The sequence below is a fragment of the Xiphias gladius genome, chromosome 8 (assembly GCF_016859285.1).
Source record: "Xiphias gladius isolate SHS-SW01 ecotype Sanya breed wild chromosome 8, ASM1685928v1, whole genome shotgun sequence".
In the NCBI taxonomy this organism is placed as follows: domain Eukaryota; kingdom Metazoa; phylum Chordata; class Actinopteri; order Istiophoriformes; family Xiphiidae; genus Xiphias; species Xiphias gladius.
Window position 1 is genome coordinate 5,036,649 of NC_053407.1, and position 21,324 is coordinate 5,057,972.

At 38.1% G+C, this 21,324-nt stretch overlaps 1 protein-coding gene across 13 annotated transcripts in view; it reads left to right on the forward strand.

Moving 5' to 3' along the window:
• The window catches only part of mical2b (microtubule associated monooxygenase, calponin and LIM domain containing 2b), an 86,703-nt gene that overhangs the window by 42,232 nt on the left and 23,147 nt on the right, over nucleotides 1–21,324 (forward strand). For 5 of the 13 annotated variants that reach the window (XM_040132846.1, XM_040132845.1, XM_040132849.1 and 2 more), the window contains 11 exons: nucleotides 7,298–7,494; nucleotides 8,674–8,718; nucleotides 11,897–11,991; nucleotides 12,453–12,521; nucleotides 12,797–12,925; nucleotides 13,521–13,700; nucleotides 13,859–14,143; nucleotides 14,256–14,390; nucleotides 19,736–19,837; nucleotides 20,008–20,100; nucleotides 20,413–20,454. In XM_040132846.1, coding sequence (XP_039988780.1) covers nucleotides 7,298–7,494; nucleotides 8,674–8,718; nucleotides 11,897–11,991; nucleotides 12,453–12,521; nucleotides 12,797–12,925; nucleotides 13,521–13,700; nucleotides 13,859–14,143; nucleotides 14,256–14,390; nucleotides 19,736–19,837; nucleotides 20,008–20,100; nucleotides 20,413–20,454 — 1,372 coding nt within the window. Of the gene's footprint in view, nucleotides 1–2,488; nucleotides 2,599–7,297; nucleotides 7,495–8,673; nucleotides 8,719–11,896; nucleotides 11,992–12,452; nucleotides 12,522–12,796; nucleotides 12,926–13,520; nucleotides 13,701–13,858; nucleotides 14,144–14,255; nucleotides 14,391–19,735; nucleotides 19,838–20,007; nucleotides 20,101–20,412; nucleotides 20,455–21,324 lie in introns of those variants that run through there. The other 8 variants (XM_040132847.1, XM_040132848.1, XM_040132850.1 and 5 more) reach the window with 8 other exon arrangements.

Here is a 21,324-nt window from a genome sequence, read left to right on the forward strand (position 1 = left end):
CATTTTCCCCCTTTGAGCATTGTATTTTCACACAAAAAGAAATTTTTAACCTTGGCATGTATGGGATATATGTAAGAATAAAGCAATAGAAACATGGTGTAAAAATAACATCAATCTTAAAGCATCTGTGGTCAGTATAGCATGTAAGACATCATGAAAAAACTCATCCAAGGATAGAATAGTTAATAAAATGCAAGAAATGTTTTTGCAAGATTACAGATCTCTGGGTTATTGCAAGCCATTACAGGTTTGAATACATGAAGTGTTCATAACTGCACAAAGTGGTAATATGTATAAAACAATAAACAATATTTCACAGATTGCTAATGCATGAGGCAAGCTGGCAATCATTAACAGCAGTTATCATTAGTGGCATTTATACAAATTCAATCCCTTGGTCGGGCTCGTCGGGGTGATTGGGGAAACTGGAGCTGGTATGCTCGCTGGAGCTGAAGTATTGTCGGTGACGCTGTCATGTCCTTCCTTCCGGCGGGCGATACCACCAGGGGTGAAGGGGAGGAATGACCAAGATGAGTGCGATGAGGAGGAAAATGCAGATTCCCCCTCGCAGCCTACATCCCAGTCGTCTCAACGGGTGCCATGGCCTTGGCTGCCCAGGTGGTGCCATCGTACCATCACCTATTTACTACTCTCACACCCTAATCCTCAAGTGTGCTTTGTTGAAGCTCGGGAGACAAGCAGGCCATAGATGGTTACCGTCCCTCCCTCACTACACACAAGAGGCAGGTTTGAGTTAGGTGCTTTCAGTGAGGCAGATGCGCACTTGGATCAGGAACTCTTGCAGTGGCTAGTGTGTATCCATGTGGCTCTCTCTGCAACCTTAATTGTGGTCTCAGTCATCAGTAGCACTTGGAATGGACCATTCCACCTTTGACCCTTCCAGTTCTTCCTCTCAGGTCCTTTACCACAATCCAATCGCCAGGTTTCAGCTCATGCAATGGTGTTTAAGCTGACATTTGTAGGGTTGCTTTCACCTACTTGTGAACATTACAAAGCACAGAGGTCAGGTTTGCACAATAAAGCAACATTTCATCTTCACTTTGGCTGGTGCTCGGGAGTTTAACGTGTCCAATTCCTGTGTTGAGTGGGCTGCTAAACAGGATCTCAAAAGGACTTACACCATTACAAGAACTTATTCTTGCTCTAATTTGCATCAAACAATTTGTAATGCTTTTGTCTACGGCAGTCTTGTGTCATAACAATTTTCAAGTTTGTTTTTGAGTGTATCATTTTCTCTCTCAACAGCAGCACCACTGGCTGGATGATAAGCACAGTGTTGTTACATGTCAATGCCAAATACTCTCTAACGCTCTTCAGAGCAGCACTGACAAATGGGGTACCATTATCACTGCTGATTTTACCTGGAATTCCCCATCTCAGAATGATCTCAGTAACTAAAGCCTTCGCTGTTTAGCTGTTGGGAAAGCTTCAACCCATTTAGAAAATATGTCAGTGATGACAAAACAATACTTTTCCCCTTCACTAGGTGTTAACTCAATGAAATGTATTTGTAGATGGTCAAATGGTTTATCTGGTGGTGGGTGAGCTGCTTGGTCTGTCTGGATACCTCTGCCTATATTGTTAGTAGTACAAATCACACAACTTTGACAAGAATTTTTTTGGGAGAAGATAGAGAATCCTTCTGTGAATCAATATCTTTGAATCTCATTTAACTTCCCCCTTTTTATACATGGTCCTTCCCATATGACAATTTAGCATGGTGAGGAAAAAGATATTTAGGTAAACAGGGTTTGTTGTTTCAAGGGTGTGTTATCAGCTATAGAAACACACTGAGCAGTCATTGTCTGTTTCGCAGCCTGCTTGGTAGCTGCATCTGCTTTTGAATTCCCCTGCGAAACAAGGTCAATGTTGTTAGTGTGAGCTTTGCATTTACACACAGCAAGCTGTTTTGGGAACTAAATCGCATCAAGCAATGCAGAGATAAGTTTGTGATGTGCAATGGGTTTACCAGATGAGGTTACAAAGTTTCTGTGTTTCCACAGTGTGCCAAAATCATGAACAATACCAAATGCATATCTGCTGTCAGTGTAGATTGTTGCTGTTTTACCTGTTGCCAGTTTGCATGCCTCAATCAATGCTTTGAGTTTTCTGCTTGTGCAGAATAGTTGGCAGGTAATGGTTCTGAAATGAGAGTCTCAAACGGAGTCATAACAGCGTAACCTGCTTCATTTTTTCCTGTCTCTGGATTGTGAGAAGCCGATCCATCCACAAACAGTTCCAGGTCACATTTCACAAGGGTTGTTTACTGCAAATCAGGTCTGGGTGAACAAACTTCAGTTATGGTAGCAACACAGCCATGTGGCTGACCATCTTCTGGGGTGGGAAGAAGAGTAGCAGGGTTAAGAATAATACATCTTTTCACAGCGATGTTAGGTATTTCCAACCAAACAATATTGTATCTGAACCACCTGACTGCTGAAAGATGTGATGTTTTTTGTTCCAATAGGATGAGTGAGACAGCATGTGGAACCAGCAGAGTCAAGTCTAAGTAACCCGCAATGTCGCATGAGGCTAAAACAGTCTTCTCTGCAGCTGCTACAGCTCTAAAACATCTTGGTAAGCCTGCAGCTAGAGTCAAGTTTGGATGAAAACTAAGCTACTGGTCTCAGTCGCCCCTCATGTTCTTGTAAGAGTACTGACATCATATAACCATTCTTGTTACCAACAGTCTGGGTAAATGGTCTCTTTGGGTCAGGCAAGCCAAATGTTGGTGTGGTTTGCAGTGCTGTTATTAGGCCTTCAAATGCATCAGATGCTTCTGGTGTCCATTCAACTTTGTCATTTACCGTAAAGCCTTGTCCATGAGCAATAGCTGCTAATGGTGCCTCAATTTCTGCATAATTTGGAATCCATTGTCTACAGTACGATGTCATACAAGCTTAATTTATTCCCATTTTCAGCCAAATGTTTCAGTAGAGCAATCATCAAATAATCAACATACTGCAGCAGGGCACTACCCATAGGCAAGAGGAGAGTTTCAAGATTTTCCTTTACTGCTGCATTAAAGACGGTTGGAAATTCACATTAATCTTGACATAGATGTGTAAACGTAAGAAAATTTGCCTTCAAACTGAAACGCGAACCAGAATTGACTGTTTTTGTGTACTTCTAATGTTTTTCTTTCTGTTTCACCAGTGACACACGTGGGCCAGAACACATGATATGAAACAGTCTTGGAAAAGTTATTTCAGGCAAAAGAACAGAGGCAGCACAGCGATCACCTCACCAATAGAGCCAGTTAATTCTCAGTTTGTCATTTACCACTTCCCCTATACCATTTCTCTTCATAATCTCTGTTCTGTCCAAATGAAACATGCAATGTACAGTGTAAGTCCTGTGGCTTCAGGTGATCTGCGTCTGAGGATGTGGTGAGTTTTGCTGCTTCTTGTGTTAAAGCATCATTAACAAGCGTTGTTTGAGTTTTTATAAGCATCACTTGAGTATTTAGCATATAATTCAACATTTCTCTCTTTGCCTGTTTAATATTTAGCAACAAAGTTTTTTTTGCATCAGCCATCAACTGATTTGTGTCATGTATATTCATCTTATGTGTGTCTTTGTTGGTGCTCTCACGTGTTGTCACCTTGGGTGTGGTGTTGCCAGGATCTGCACCTTCTTCGACTCCGCCTCAAGTCAATCAGCATGATGTTGAGCTGGTCCTTTGTTATTTGGACAATCCTTGGCCCAATGTCCAGTCTTGCCACACACGTAACAAGCTTCCGAGCATCCTCTTTCCCCTCCTCAACCCCACGGCCGCTCCCGAGAGCTTCAGCATGAATGTTGTGCTGTTCGATGAGAGATAGTCTGCCAGAGTCCCATGTGACACATGTGCGTTTTATCATGTCACTGATCTCAGACTTGATGATGATAACTTGCAGGCAGCAGCTGATGGGGCTGGATCTAGTGTGGTTAATTTGTTTGGTCTGTCCCATGAGTCAAATTCCACTGCTCCCAGTCGCTCTATCTCTTCCTGCAAATCCTGATAGGGAGGTGGATGTTGTTTGAGGATGTTGTGGTGGAACTAGGACGGGTTGTGGCTGATTTTGATTATGAGACTGGTCCTGGTGCTGCTGTTGCTGGCGTCTTTCTGGCGGAGCCGAGTCCAGATCAGGATCTAGCTTAACACACTGAGACACACCCGTTAGCCGAGCCAGCCCTACCTTAGTGCGTCTGTTCCTATTTGTTGCTTCCTCCATCCAGTATGCATAAGCTTTCCAAAGCAGCCTGAAACACTTTATTATTCCTGCATTTATTATTTTTTTCCTGACTCTCTTTCTCTTTCTCTTCTGATTTGGCTCTTAAAAGTTGGAGTTGTTTGATGCTGAAGCCACCTGCCGCTGGGAAACCACATTCCTCAACCCTTAATTTCAGTTGGTCGCATTTATGTTGACTGTAATTAGTAATCATATATTGAATGTTTGGTGAATTAATTTGGCACAGATTATCTTTGTGTCTCTTACTACTACTGATTAAGGAACTCATTTTTGAATCTCAACTGAAATTTGGAAAACCTTTTAGGACCGTAAAGTTACACTGGAAGAAAACAATCAGATATTTAAAAAAAATATTTATTTATTTATTTATATATCAGCGGTGTCTGCAACTCTTAAAATGCGAATGTGATTATCTCCGTGTCTCTTACTACTACTGATTAAGGAACCCATTTTGGAATCTCAATTGAAATTGAAAGGTTTCACACTCATAAAAGTGATAATAGCATTTCTGATGCTCTCAGACAGCTCTCTTATCTTCGACATTATGAAAAAGACACTGGAAACAGACAGCCCCTTTTATGCAGTAAAACCATTATTTATTGGTTAATTCAGGTCATGTAAACACTAAAAATTAAGCACAGGTGAGTCTTTGTTGTTTTTTTTATTTTGTTTGAAGAACTAATTTAAATTCATCAAAAGGGTGCCAATAATTATGTCAAGTATACATTTTATGTCTATTTTTCATTTCACTATATGAAAGAATTTTTTTGTTCTTGTTCATTTATTAAACATTCAGATTATACAAAATTGGTTAATTTGCATTTATTTCTGAGGATATTCTAAATTCTGTACTTAAAATTCAGGGGTGCCAATAATTTCATCAAGGACTGTATAGCATAAATTCTCATATGGAGAATGTGATGTTTGGATGGTAGGTGTTTTTTCCATGGTCTCAACTTTCGCCAATCAGACAAAGCAGTCTTTAGCTACGCGAGTGGAGCAAGCTGCTCCAGGGATGCGAATGTTGGCTGGTCAGACTGTTGGTCCGACACTTCAGTCCAGAATATAGAAATATCTTGTTAAAAAAGACAGATTGATTATATCGAGTAAAGAAATGCTAACTAAGGATAAACTTCCTTAAGCAGCCTAGTTGGGATTGGGTCTAAGAGACAGTTTGAGACTGGTTTAAAAGAAGAAATTGTTGAGGTTAGTTGGTGAAGGTCGATGGGAGAAAAACAGTCTAAAATAATGTCCGGTTACTGCTATTTCTAAGATTCCTGTGTTTGAAAATAAATTAAGACAGTCTTGCCAGGCTAAACAGGATTCTACCAGTTTGGTCAAACGCCATATACTTTCAAGATTTTGTATTGCTTTAATATGCAGGTTTGGGAGTCAAACCAAGGAGCTAACCCCACCTTTTGTTTTATTATCTTCTTTTTATAGGGGCTAGAGAGTCGAGTGTCATTTGCATTGAGCCTGCATCACTATCAACAAGATGATCAATTTAGGAGGGATTAAAGTTAGCATATGAGTCCTCTGTTATATTGAAACATGCCAGTGTATAAAGTGCTAATGGAATTACTTCCTTAAATTTAGCTACAGCACTGTCATATAGAAATCTACTAAAGACATTTTTGCCTAATCGTGTGTAGTCCAGTAATAGGAATTCAAAAGTCAATAAATGATGGTCTGAAAAAAGACGATTCTTTGGAAAGTTGTCGGTGCCATTGATCAGAACAAGGTCGAGGGTGGTGTTAAAACAGTGAGTGGGTTTAGCGATAATGGCTGCAACTCCACCTCCTCGGCCAGTGCCTCGAAGAATCTGAGTATTAATATAACTGGGAGACGTGAATTCATTTAAGCTAACATATTCATCATGACACAACCAGGTTTCAGTAAGACAAACAAAATCAAATGATGATTTGATATTAGATCATTTACTAATACTGCTTTAGATGGGAGCGATCTAATGTTTAAGAAACCACATTTAATTCTCCTATTTTTTTTGTACTTTTTGCAGTAGTGGTCTTAATGTTCATTAGGTTTTTATGTACAACTCCTCTTCTGTTTATTTTTAAGTTAATTAATTTAGGTGTTCAGGTGGCAGTCCTTTAGGGCTGGCGATATTTTAAATACATTTCTTTCCCTATAATAAATAAATTTTTTCTATATATATTGAAGCCTCATTTGTTTACATCCATGTTTGTGAGCTAGAAGTCGTCTTCTTTGCCTTTTGCTGGCACATTGCTACATTCTTTGCGTGTTACTGTCACCAACTGTCAATTACTGCAATAACACCATCACCAGGAATATTTATCCCATGTACAAGCGCAAGCATGCAACTGACATTATACAAACAAAATAGTGACCTGCTGTTAAAAATGACACAAGCATGTTAGCATACAGTAGTGTTAGCATTCAGATCAGCACATAACTGAGTCAGACAAAAAACAGATAAGAATCATGAAAGCTGACAAAGCACAGTTGATCCCACAAGCTGAGTCTGAGAAATCCTAAAATGACCACTGTTTCTGTCAGCTGCTCAGTTTTCTGGTGTGACTGAGCATTACAACTCTGTGTGTCCGCATTCATGGCAAGAGACTTGTACTGTGGTCTTGGTATAACTTAAGGAAGTGGTTGAGTCAGTGCAGCGTGTATGATCAAACTAGGTAAGAATTACTTCTTTAATCCTGAATAGGACATTCTTTAATAGTGTATTTAAGTAAATGTGTCTGGTCCCAACATAAAATCTTTGTTTAGAAAAAGTCATTTTATTTTCATCTCTTGCTCAATAAGAATACACACACATAATCTGAGTAAAACAAGTAGATCATATAATGTAAAATAGATAAAATCCCTTCTCCCTGTTTTCTGTTTCCTCATGTCATTTCACCTCACTGTCTTTCCATTCGCTCAGTGCTGGTGATATGGAAAATGTTTCTAAAGTTTTAAATGTTTTTAAGAAACATTTAAAACTCATACACACAATCCTGGATCCACTAACCTCCCCTACTCTTTCTCTGACTTTCTTTCCATCTCAGCGATTATGAATCTCTTAAAGAGGAGGACGTGATTGAGAACAACCAGTTAGCATTTGATGTGGCTGAGCGAGAGTTCAGCATCCAGCCAGTGACTACAGGAAAGGAGATGGCTGTGGAGGCTGAACCAGACAAGCTATTAATGGTCCTCTACCTCTCCAAATTCTACGAGCTCTTCAGGAATTCATCAGTAAACAATGGTAAGTGTCCTTCATGCTTCTGTTGTTACCTGCTGTGAAGTTCTTCAGCATATACCTCGTATTAAATATAATAAATAAGGATGTGTTAAGCTAAATGACAGGTAATTATGAGAAATATGTGGTGAAGCTTTGTAATTAACCTTACCCTTAGTTTTGCAGGGAAGGTAAATGCTAAGAGTGAAAGCTAATAGTCATTAGACAGTGGATTAACATGTCATTTTTCACATGAAATTGTTCCAAAAAATACCATGGATACTTAGCTGTACTGAGTTAATAATTTTTCACTAGTAGAATGTATGCACAATTTTTCTTGTTAAAAAGTCAGTGAGGGTAATTCTAATCTCCTACAGTCACTCAATATTGTGAATGCTAAGCTCTAGAGCAAACAGACTGCTAAAGACTCGTGGATTTAATTTGGGGTTTTTGTCCTCCTTACTCTTAAATGTCAGGTCATTCTTCATTCAATCCTTGAATCTAAGCGTACAGGACTGAAAACAAACAACTAACACAACACCCTCGTAAACTACAGCCTCGAAAGTTACCGTAGATTTCAGAGCATCAGTGCCCCTCTGAATTCCCTACCCCAGTTTGTCAAAAGGAAATTATTATTTTACAGAGTCACTCCAGCATATGAAGAGTGGATCTAACCATACAGAACAAACAGATGGGAAAATGGCGTGGCCATCTATGTAGTGTACTCTTAGATGCAGAGTTTCATCATAACCACAAAAAAAATGTGTATAATACTATACCTAACCAAAAAAAAAACTAAGAAAATAGGATCGTCAACTCTTCTTCCTTTTACAGAAAGGGCAAAATAGTACTTAACCATACATAACCATATATCACAATAAGTTGCTCCCAGTGTGGTGTCAGTCTCGATTTGTAGAGGTTAAACACAACTGTAAGACAGTTTAGAGAAGCTAATAAATGGTCACAATCAAATGGGTACTACTTACTACTGTTGTGACAACATTTTCATTGTGTTTTCAATTCTGTAAGTATACATATACAAAGTAAGTATACATTCCATTAAAGTATAGACCAGTTGTATTTGAAATAACTGATGTTCAGGGATGATTTTTTCCACTGTGTGAGCTAGAGTTGCACATTACGTAACCCTGGTCAGGTTAGTGCCTGCCAGAGACATGACTGGTATGTGTGCTATGTCTATTGAAGCTTTGCTTAACTCTGGAGGCCCTCAGCAACTGTCACACCAACCCAGTAAGTTCCAGCTTCAACCACTTTTCACTTATAGTGCTGTAATGTTAATGTCCTGCAGACCTTTATATCACTCACATTACTTTCACCAAAGAAAAATCCACACCTCTGAAAGCCTGTGAAAATTATTTACTTCAGTGAACATTTTCACGGCCCATTTGGTGGGAATTTACTTGCGGACATTTTAGGAGCTTAAGTGCATGGTTTATTCATATTTAGCTTTTTTTGTAAGTGCTGCACCTTGGCCAGTAATGATATCTATACCGCATGCCATTGTATTTGAATGATGCTAATGTTACCTTTTGAAAAAGCTGACATTACTTGTGTGAGGTGATTTTCTGTGCTTTGAAGTTGTACAGTGATGGTCTGTGACAAACACAGTTTATTTCTTAATTTTTTTTATTTTATTTATTCAATAGGGGACAGTGCACATTAATCAACAGTAAAAAACGTAAATGAACCAGAGTTAGCCCTATTGGCTAATTTTCATCTGTTGTCCCTAGCCAGTTCTTGAAGCAGCAACCTAAAATTAGAATAAAATGATTTATCACAAGTGACTAATCACAATTGTCTACAGATAATAACAATAGATAATACAATATACCAAACAAGGCAACACAACACAACCATGATTAAGTAACAACACTGCATAGAAAACAAAACATTACAAAAAAAAAAAAAGTATAATGCAAAAGCAAGCAGTGTGAGGCAGTGTCAGAGATAAGTTGGTATGATTACACATAATTGCAAGTTGGTGGTGGTATGTTTTAAGCCATATATTAAGTTTATATTTAAAAGTTACGAAACTAGAGTAGAGTATTCCATTAGCGGTTGACTCTAACTGAGAAGACTTATTTCCCAAACTTACTACGTCTGTATTGTACAACACAGTCCCTACTGGTAATTGCCCTTGTTACCCTGCCACCCTGATGAGGCAGGTACTGGCAATATGTTTAAAACTATCATAATTAAATACATTTTACTTTTGTACCATATTGTAATGGTTATAGCTATTGGCCTTCTGGTCAAATGTTTTTAGTTTCTTTTTGTAAAGGGACTCAAATGGTTTTAGGGTTGTTGTGCTTGCTTGTTACTAGCTAGCAAAACAATATGTTATTTGGGAGAAGATCATAGCATACATAAAGAGCTTGGCTGCCTCTGCTGTTAGGTATGGCCTGTGTACATAAAGTTAGCCAGGGTAAGTTTGATAGCACTGGCCACCATTTTAGCATGGTTTTAAAGTGACATATTTGAATCTAGAATGATTTCAAGATATTTAAAATCAGACACCATCTTGGGCGTTTCTCCTTTAACAAAGACATCAGGATGGTGAGTCCCTGTCAGTTTCTGTGAGAAAAACATACAGACAGTTTTGCATATGCTCAAATGTAAACATGAAATACCAATCAGATACATGGACCATGGACCATGGCTTCAGTTAGTTTTTTTAGCAGCTTGTGGTTTGATTTTAGCATGTGCATAAAGAGCTGTGTCCTCAGCATACATTTGTATGTTGACAGATGGACAGACTAAAGGCAGGTCATTAATATACAAGCTGAACGAAATAGGGCCCGGTATTTATCCTTGAGGAACAACAGTATTATAGTTAAGATATACTGATTGAGTATTGCAAATTAGTACACATTACTTCCTTTTTAAAAAAAAATATAAATTCATCCATTTAATTGTATCAGTAGAAAAATTAAACAGGGATAGCTTTGAAAGGGATACCTTATGATTTACAGTATTAAAAGCCTTCCTTCAATCCAAAAGAACTGCACCTATTACACCACCTTCATGTAGTTTTTAGTTTTTACATTTTAAAGAAAGTAGCAGGTGACTGTTTCTGTTGAGTGGTTAATACAAAATCTGAATTACAATGTTGATGGGGGTTGAGGGGTGTGACCCTCATTCAGTTGAGCGTCAGCTGCTTTACTCCCATTTCTTGCCGACTTTGGAATCTGCAGGTAAAAAACTGATAGGTCTCTAGTTTCCCAGAGTTGTTTGATCACCAGCCTTGAAAATTGATGTTACAGCTGCTAAGTCAGCTGTTGGGGCTTGGAAAAAGTCCTTGCTTAATTGACAGATTAGTTAGGTAGGAAATGGGCATCCTTTGCTTTTGAGGCCCTTAAGGTGCTTATGATATTTACCACTTCAGATTCAGACTTTTGAAAATTGGTTGGGGAGTACACACTATGTTACTGGAGAAGCTTTGGGCCAGCTCCTCAACTGAGTTTATCAAAAAAGTGGTTAAAAGTGCTAATTGTATCCTGATCTTGGGTTAAGATTCTGTTCAATTTAAGTTTAAGTTCCTTTGTTCTATGATGATTTCTTCCAGTTAGTTTAACATTTTTCCAGATCAGTTTCCCGTTTCCCTTTGCATCATCAATTACTCTAATAAAAAACTCAGCTTTAAGCTTCTTTAATATTCCTTAATACCTTATTTCTAAGGGATGTAAATATGTGCTTGATTGCATGATCTCGCTCTTTAATTTGTTGCCGTGTATTGTATCTTCCTAGTGAATGAGGATATTACTTTGTTAATAGTTGTCAACAAGTATTACAGCTATACTCAATGTAATCACGGGACAGAAGATTAGACCAATGAGTTTGCTTTAGAGCATGTATAAAGTTGTTCATTCTATGTTTTTGAATTCTCTGATGGTTAGGTTTTGTTTTAATTATATGTTCAAACCATTTTCTGGTGGTTGTACCGATAATGTAATATTATGGTCAGCTAGGCCAGTTAGCAGGTTCCAGGATTTTGATATTCTCTCTAGTCTGTTCGTAAACATCAGGTCAACTTGCATCTGAAAGGAATTAGTCACTGTTGTTGGTCCATGCACCAGTTGAGTAAGATAAAATTTGTATGTCATCTCCTTAAGTTTTTCCTGTCTGATTTATCATCTGTTTATATTAAAATCACCCATAAGGAAAAATGTAACTGTACATTTTTTAATACTAAAAATGTGTTGTTGTTTTTTTCACTACTGCTGTGCCCACATCCTTGATTGTTTGTAAATGAGAAACCTGTTTATAGGAGTTTAATTTCAAATGAGTCCTACTCTGCAACTTTTAGACTCCTCTATTTTCATTTGAAGTTAAAGTATTTTAAGTACAATTTTCTGAAAATAAATAAGTAACCATAATGTAAAACTGTATGTTTGTGTTTATTTTCCAGATAGAACAGAACCAGATGAAAATAGTAAAGATTATCCATCTAAAACCAACCACAGACTGCTGAGCCTGCCTCCACCCAGGAAGAGGATACCCAGGGTAAGGTGAAATACCATCTAATTTTTAATTGTCCTTTTTTGTGTGTCTTTGTCTGTGACATTCATTTGAGGCTTTCTTTGAGGATTGAAGAGTCAATCTCTCCTCTCCTTTTTCATCAGCTATTTGTTCTACATTCATCACCAGTACACTCTTTACAGTTATTCAAATCTTGATTACATAAGCTTAAACTAATACAATGATAAAGACACTATTTGTAATAAACGTGTTATCTGTTCATGAACAATAGATGTCATCTGCATGTTGATTGGAGGGATTTTTAATGTGTCCTCATGTGAACAGTATATTGTATGATTAGCTTAAAGTATCAACTTTTACATGAATCATAATCAAATGGCTCTTTGTAGATTTGAACAAGGAAGACAACCTGTATAGAAACTTGCAAACTTGTAAGGTTTAATGTCACTGTGAATGAATATTTATTGTGGTATCTACTGTCACAGGATGACAAGACAGTGGAAGACGATTCTATTAACAAGAGACGGCGAAAGGGCAGCCACTACCTCACAGAGGTATGTTACAGTAAATGTTTTAAATTAGCAAAAATTGCAGAAGTGTAGTTTCCCAGCTATGTTTTGATTTTGAGTTGATGCTGATGTGTATAATTGGCTGCAACACTGTTACAAAATCCCATGTAAACATGGTAGTCATATCAATGAAAATCATTTTCCAAAGCAGCAGAAGTTCTGTGTCATGCAGTATGTGGCTCAAATAGATCACACCCCCTACTACTCTTTCGTCGTCCCTCACTTCTATAATCCCATCTGTGTCCCTGGCGTGGCATCAGATTTCTTGTCACAGTGCACTCCCTACTGGTGAGGATGGAGAGCTGCGGGAGAATAAGGTCCGCTCTATGGCAACTCAACTGCTAGCCAAATTTGAAGAGAACACCTCAACAGCAAAGACACGCAGCATGGTGAGAAACAGATGATTTTAATACTGTTTGATTTCAGAAGTAAACATGTTGGTCTTTGTTTCAACCAGGCTCCTTTATCTGTGGTTGTTCTTACAAGGATGATACAAATGTGTGGGGAGTAGAAAATTCAACTCTCTTTGCTGAATTGAGGTCTTTATGTTTGATATAGAACAGATTTCATTTAGAACCTTACTCAAAAGTATTGTCCTTGCACGTGCATGTGATAGTATTAGTTTCTGATGAATGAACGTGTGAAAACAGATGGCAAAATATAGCCTTTTGCTACCTCTCCCAACACTAACTTTGAATATTTTCACGTAATTATTTTACTGTTAATACTGATACTGATTAATAATTCTTTTGCAAAATTAGTTGAATATCTGTATATTTTGGATGCCTTTCCTTTTATATCCGTTCCCTGATAATTTAACCTATAGTGTTCTTTACCATTGCACATAGATTCCCTGTAGTTAACACATTCTTTTTTTTTTAATGTTTAATTATGTGCTTTATATTTTTGATCTCTCGAGGCCTTTTCCTTCCTTGTCCTTTCCTTTCTTTCCTCTCTTATCCCATCCTTACCTCCTTGTATCAGTCTGATGAGGACCCATCCAATCCATCCTATTCTCCTACTCTGTCTCCTTCCACCACTCCACTTCCTCTTTCAAATGAGGAAGATGGTGAGGAAGAAAACAAGGAAAGAGATAACCCCCGTTTTGCAAAGCCCAAAGATATCCCCTCTCCTCCTCTGCCCCCCAGGTGCCCCAAGTGGCAGGTATGCCTCCCTGTGATCACTTATTTTCACTTTCTTTAAAAATAGTGTTTGTAGTATTTCAGTATTAATCAGTCATTAGCATATTAAACATAGTGTATGTATATCTACCATAAACCTATATTCTCCTGTTTCCTCTTGCTCCTCATCTCTTCTTCCAGCCTTCCATCTACCTTCGCTTACTGGAGAACTCTAGTTCTTCAGCTCCACATACCAGTTTCCTATATTCCCCCAAACCCTCTCATCCTCAGAGTGGCTACAGTTGCTCTCCTCCCCCATCATGCTTTAGGAGCCCATTAACTCCTCCCCATTCATCCAGCCTTAATGTTACTGAACACGACTACCCAGAATGCAGCTTTCCTGAACTTGCAACCAGTCATTTTTCTGCTTGTATTCTGTCAAGTATTGATCATCCCATTGAGTGGTCAGATGAGTTAATGCAGCAGGTGAATTTCATTCTAATTCTGTACAATATTTGTCATCACAACTTTTACCTAAAATTTACAGCTCATCTTTAATGTTTTCTCTTCGTACTGTGACCACCTAATGTCCCTGCAGAGTAAATCCCAGAAACTCACTACTAGAGAATTTTCTAGGAGGAGTTTAAAGGAGAGAGCCGTCCTGCTCTGCTCCATGTTTCCTGAGTCCAACAAACCTACTCCTGCTCCTCTTTCTCCTCCTTCTGAGTCACAGGTTGGCATGAACTTTTTAATGTTTGAATAATATTATAGTTGAGACTGCAGTATAGTCATAATAACTGCTTTACTAAGTGTGCATACTTCATCACATGAACTCTTTAGAAATGACAGCCATTTTATATATAGTCCCTAATTTTCAGAGGTTCAAAAGTAATTGGAAAATTTACTGATAATAAATTTCATGGCCAGATATGACCTATTCCCTCATTATTTAATGACAAATTAAGCAGATAAAAGGTCTGGAGTTGATTCCAAGTGCTGAATTTACATTTGGTAGCTGTTCATGGGAACTCTCAATATGTGGTCCAAAGAGGTGTTGATGAAAATGAAGGAGGCCATCATGAGGCTAAAAAACAAAACAAACCTATCAGTCAGATACCAGAAACTTGAGGACTGGCCAAATCAACACTTGGATGTATTCTTAAAAAGAAGGAATGCCATGGCGAGCTCAGCAACACCAAAGGCCTGGAAGACCACAGAAGATAACTAAAGTGGATGATGGCAGACTTCTTTCCTTGGTGAAGAAAAACCCCTTCACGACATCTAGCCAGGTCAAGAACACTGTTGAGGAGGTAGGTGGATCATTGTCAAAGCCTACAATCAAGAGGTGCCTTCATGAATGTAAATAAAGAGCTTTTACCACAAGGTGCAAACTACTGGTAACACTCAAAAACAGAAAGGCCAGATTAGACTTTGCCAGAAAACATCTAAAAAAGCCTGCCCAGTTCTGGAACAAGATTCTTTGGACAGATGAAACCAAGATTAACTTGTAACAGAATGATGGTAAGAGAAAAGTGTAGAGAAGGAAAGGAACGGCTCATGATCCAAAGCATACCACATCATCTGTCAAATATGGTGGAGGCAATGTTATGGCATGGACATGTATGGCTGCCAATGGAACTGGGTCACTGGTGTTTATTGATGGTGTGACTGCTGATAGAAGTGGCAGGATAACTTCTACTATCTGCTCAGATTGCGCCAAGTTCTGCAAAACTGATAGGACAGTGTTTCACAGCACAGATGGATTATAAGCCAAAACATACTGCAAGAAACCCAAGCTTCTAAAGGTAAAGAAATATCACTTTCCAAGTCGGTCACCTGACCTCAACCCAATTGAGCATGTTATTCACTTACTGAAGACAAAACTGAGGGCAGAAAGGCCTTCTAACAAGCAGCAACTGAAGGCGGCTGCAGTTATGGCCTGACAAAGCATCTCAAGGGAGGAAACTCAGCATTTGGTGATGTCCATGGATTCCAGACTTTGGGCAGGCATTAGCTGCAAAGGATTTTCATCCAAGTATTAAAAATAATACTTATATTAACAATTATGTTATTTTATCCAATTATTTTTGAGCTTATGAAAGTGAGGGACTATAAATTGCAATGGCTGTAACTCCTGAACGGTTAATACAATATTTTTATGAGACCCTTGAATTAAAGCTGAAAGTCTACACTTCAGTCACATCTTGATGGTTCCGTTTCAAATCCACTGTCCTTCTGACAGAGGCAAAATTACGAAAATTATGTGACTGTCCAAATATTTTGTATGTAACTGTATGTGTAGATAACCACAATGTTATGTTACCATTGATCATCGCTTGGCAGTTGCTGAGCTGTAGCTGGATGTGTTTTCAGGGGTCTGAGACCTTCAGGTGGATTATGATTATTAGTTTCCTTCTTTTTTGATTAGTTGTCTTCCATGCATGCATGCATGCATTATCTGAGAGGTTTATTACTGTTTTGTAGTGCAATTGATTACTTGCCATTGTTTGCTGTCTCTGCTTTTTAAAACTGAAATAGTAAAATAGTAGTAAAGTGTGTTTTGATCATCAAAAACTCGACAATTTATCTGATGCAGGTGGTGAATTAGTGGTTTTTAATTGTCAATTCTGAGTTCAACATTATCTAGTTTTAAGTCTCTTAAGTTTATTGTGTAAAAACATTCCCTCTTGAAACAAAACAAAACTGGGCCTCCATTTATCAATCATGTCAGAGCGCGAATTTCAGTCCTTACTAGCTAAAAATCAGTGATACACAGCTTAGTCCAACTTTTAGGACTAGGAGTAAAAGCATTTCATCAGCTTTCTTAACTTTTCTAAACCAATAGTTAGGAGAGCTCCAGCGGTGTCCTAAACTTTCACGGTGGCAGCTGATAGTGTTTCTTGCTTAGATATGCACACATACTCCATGGGAGGAGAGATGTCCATTTAAGACATTGAAGTTATTAAAATATACTGTTTTTAAAAAAAAGTATGTGTGCTCTCTCTGCCAAAACAGAGGTCCTCACAACCCTATTGCAAGCGGAAAAATGCAGCTTTTCAACAGTGATGATTTGGCTCTGTCACAACCAACAAGTTTGGTAGTATCAATCAATGATGGCTCTTACAATGCCTCAGATTTGTTCATTTCCACAAGCTGCATTCATGCAAATCCCGGGTTAAATGGTAAATGGACTGCACTTATATACCACTTATCTTTTCTTATGTTATACATACAGCACTTTCTACACTCACAGACCAATGATACAAGGATGATATATCAGTATCTTACCCTTCAACATGCGGACTAGAGGAGCCAGGGATCGAACCACCGACCTTCTGGTTAGTGGACGACCCACTCCACCTCCTAAGCCACAGTTGCCCTGTTAATCATTTATTTATTGAAAATTAAGGATGGTGGGCCATATAACATTTGAGAGGTATGGTCATACTGATATGACGTATTTACCGAGACCAGGTAACAGTATAGAAAATTCCACGTTCTCTATAGTCCACTGTGGGCTTGCAATATGAATGGTATTTATGCAATACTGCACAATATAAAGGTATTATAAACAATATGACGATATGTCACACAGTCAAGTTACCCACTATTTGTAAAAAAAAAAGCGATGCTATTGTCTGCATTTTGAAGTACAGCTCTGTCTGATATCTGAAAGCACAAATGTCAAAAAACTACAGTATAAAGTACCTTTTACCCTGTGGCTGAGAAATTAAAACCAGCCACGTCACATTGTAGTGTAACTGTCAGCACAATTCCAAGGAATGATTCTGAGACACTTGATAAATACAGATTGATCCTGATTTCAATGTCACTGACTTGTGTACACACCCTCCACCAGCTTTATGTGAAATTAAGCCCTGGAGTTGACAAAATCAAGTTATTGTCTCTCCTGTTTCATCATTCTATTCTACTAAGTCTTTAATGTCCTTGTAACTCTTCTTCTTTAGGTGGGAGTATATACCTCCTCCCCTCTTTCTTCATCCCCACCTCCTCCTCTGTCTGCCTCTGTATCTAAGAGCTCCACTGTCTATTCTTTGGTCCACTCTGTCACTGACCATAATGCCAAGGCTGGCTTCTCCTCAGTCTCCTCTCCCTTGTACACTTCTGGACACAAGGACAAAATTCAGAAAGACTCCTCTACTATCTTGTCTTACACTGACTCTATAAAAAAAGCGCAAATATCCTCTATTGATGTTGATTCCTTCACATGCAACAACAAAACCTCTGCTCACCTTAGCCGAGAGATCTCCTCTCCCCTCCTTGCGACTAACTGTTAAAATGGACACAGCAGCTTGCCTTACGTTCCAGTTTCTTTAATGCACAAGCATGAGAGGAAATATGAGAGTTCTCTGAATAATAATAAAATTGAGCACACGGTCCACAAAACTACTCAGGAGAAATTTGATGATGGGAAATTAGCTGAACATGATCACATGAAGGTATCAGTTTCCTTATGCATATCAACAGCCTACCTGAAGTTGGCCTGCTAGTCTAGTGCAAATAACCTGCAGATCTCCGTGGAAAATATCCTACTCAGAGTTTCTCAGATTAGGTCTATAGTAAATGGGAATTCTGCCAATTATATAATGATCGTCCCTTCTTTTCCAGGATTTTGATACAAAGTTAGCAAACTTCAAGACATCAAAATTAAACAAACATTCCAATTTTTACACCAGTGGGGGTGCTTTCACAACAGTATTTCAGACTGCTCTGTAGTGTTAGGCCAGTCTTAATTTTGGTCTTTGATTAGTTTAAGGAATGTTAGACAGTTTCACAGAAAAATTTTAAGCCTAAAATGTTAAAAGTCAAAAAAGGGGTCTTTTGCGCTCAGAAAGATGTCTCTGAGTTCTGTTTTAGTTTTAATTTATTAACTTACATGGCTGAGCACTGAGGCAGATGTAAACACCTTCTTCTGAGACATCTTTCAGTATGCAAAAGCCCCCTTTTTTGACCTCTGATTGTTTTTCTTGGGGAAGGCACCTGACCAGTACCTGAAGCGCGGTTGCTTTGAACATTGGTAAGCCTAAAATGTTAGCCACCAAATCCCTAGGCTAGCTCTCAACTAAGAACCATGTTTGCATGGTAACAATCACTGATACCCACTGACGAGTCATACCAAATGACAAAAAAATGGAAACGTGGCTCATAATTTGTGGTTTTCTAACATACTGTAGATCGAGTAAAATGAGGGGAAAGAGTTTTAGAGAGCCCAGTAAACTCTTTATATATACAGCAGTGAGAATGTCATCAGTGAAATTAATTTGCCGAAATCCGAGCCCGACTACATTAGCATGAGTACTGATCCCTGTCATATCAAGAAGCCACAGCATCTGTGGCACTGTGTTGATATTTTATACAACTGGAAATTTTCTGTATTGTTACTCTTTTTGCTGAATTCGCTGAACTAAAATGTTGTTTTGATTGTTGAACTCTTCTAGACAGCAAACATTTTCTGCTGGAGTGAACAGAGCTGAGCAGTTTGACATGGTTGCTTTGTCAAGATCTACAAGCCTTGTGCTATATATGAATTTAGATTGCTTTCTGAAGTCTTACTATTAGTTTATTATTTATTAAGCCATTATTAAAAGCCATTGTCAATGTCTAAAGATAGTTTTGTAGATCCATTTCCTGAGAACTTGACTCGTTTAACTCATCTTTAGAATTCATGTGTATTATTTCTGTGGCATAAGGCTACAAACTAGTGAAATAATGATAATAATAATTTAAAATTCTGGTAAGTAGAATTGTCAGGACATGAGCTGTGACAATTTACTTTGATGTCTAAGTTACTCATTAATATAACGGTCTCTACCATTAATATAATGGTATAATACATGGTCTCTTCATTTTTCAAGGAGAAACATCACATGTGACTGTTGTATTTTTTTATTGCATTCACATATTTCCAGCCTTAGGAAAGGTTGGTATTAAAAACAGTACATTCATAGTGCAGGTAGAAAACATGGATTGTTGAAAATTCTTGGCACTCTGTTTTCTTATGACATAGATGAACTCTTTATCATTGTACAAGTGATTCTCATTCTGGTGTTCATTTAGTGCAACGGGACCTGCGCTCTTGAGAATGCCAGAAGAATCACTAAAAAGTCAATTGTTGACTATGAGAGATGTCCGAGTGGAGCTCCAAATTACATTAAAGAGGTACTAGTCAATACCTCAGTCTTGATTCAGTCCATAAATTGATAGTGAACAATGAATTTTCTTTTTGCTTTTTCATTCTTCCTCTTTGTAACTCTTCTTTTTTGTTTCCACTTCCTTCTGTTTTTGCTCTCCAACACTCTGCGCCTGTGTATCTTTGGCCTTAACGTTAGCGTACAGTTGGAAAGGTATCAACAGCCATAGATGCTAAGGCTCAGATACTGGCCATCCTCTATGAGACAGACCACAGACCCAATACCAGTCTGGTAAGATGCATGTGGATGTTGCAGAAACAAATCTAACCCAGAGTTCATGGTCTCGTTTTGTCATTTTTTCCTGTTTTCCTGTGGTTTAAGCCAAGGCTCCTTTGAAAATGGAAGTGTTATACAGCTTACATGTTAGACTAGCAGCATCATCATTATGAAGAAGTGTCATTACTTACTTTGATTGAAATGCATTCTGTTGATTTCAAGTTTGTTTTTTTTCACCATGATGTAACATACAGTTTTGAAATGTAGGATAAAGATCAATTGTCACTGCATAACAACACTAAGAAAAAGAAATTATCTGCTTTTCAGGCTCTAGTTCCGCGGCAAGGGAGGGCTCCTAATGCTGAAGGGGTAAATTGGTTCTGCGTTGTCTTTGAGGGCAAAGCAGTAGCTAGTGTGTTTGCATCAGTGTGAATTGGTTTCACACCACAGAGAAATTAGATAAAGCTTTAGAGGACTGGCTATGTTTGCATATTGGCATCTCATATACATAATGCTTGCAATTATTGCTAACTTTAAGTCATTTTTAACCACTGCTTGGCCTTAAACTGCTTATTGGTGTGAAAGAGCTTGTTAGCTACAGTGTAAACTAGATGAGACTAGATGACAATGATCAGCTTGATGCTCACACAACATTGCTGATGGCAGGAGTGTGGATTTAAATTGCATGATTTGAACTCAAGTCTAACTCACAGTTCTACCTATTTGACTTGATCTGTGAAAAGAATTGACCGACACTTGTGTTGGGTTCTAGTGACATAAGACTTGACAAATCTGAAAAGCGGACTTAGTAAAAGTAAACTGGTAGCATCTTGATTCGTATCAAAATTCCATGTTTGAGATATCAAGCTTTATTTTAGATAATAAATTGTTACTATATTTTCTGAATTGATTTTCTACATTTTGCTTGAGCGTTGACTTGAGATTAGACACTTTACTTTGTTGACACATTAATTCTAAATTTAGACTTTAAAAATTGACTTGAGACTTGTGTCTTAAAGGAATAGTTTGACTTTTTGGGAAATACACCTATTAACGTTCTTGATGAGAGTTAGATGAGAAAATTGATGCCACTGTCACACCTGTATGGTAAATATGAAGCTGAAGCTTGCTGGCTGCAGCTTCGTCAAGTGATGTCAAGTTTTAAATGAGAAGAATCTGGGCATTTGGAGTTTGAAATAAGTGAGTTTACCAGACCTCTGTAGCATGCTTTTCATCTCT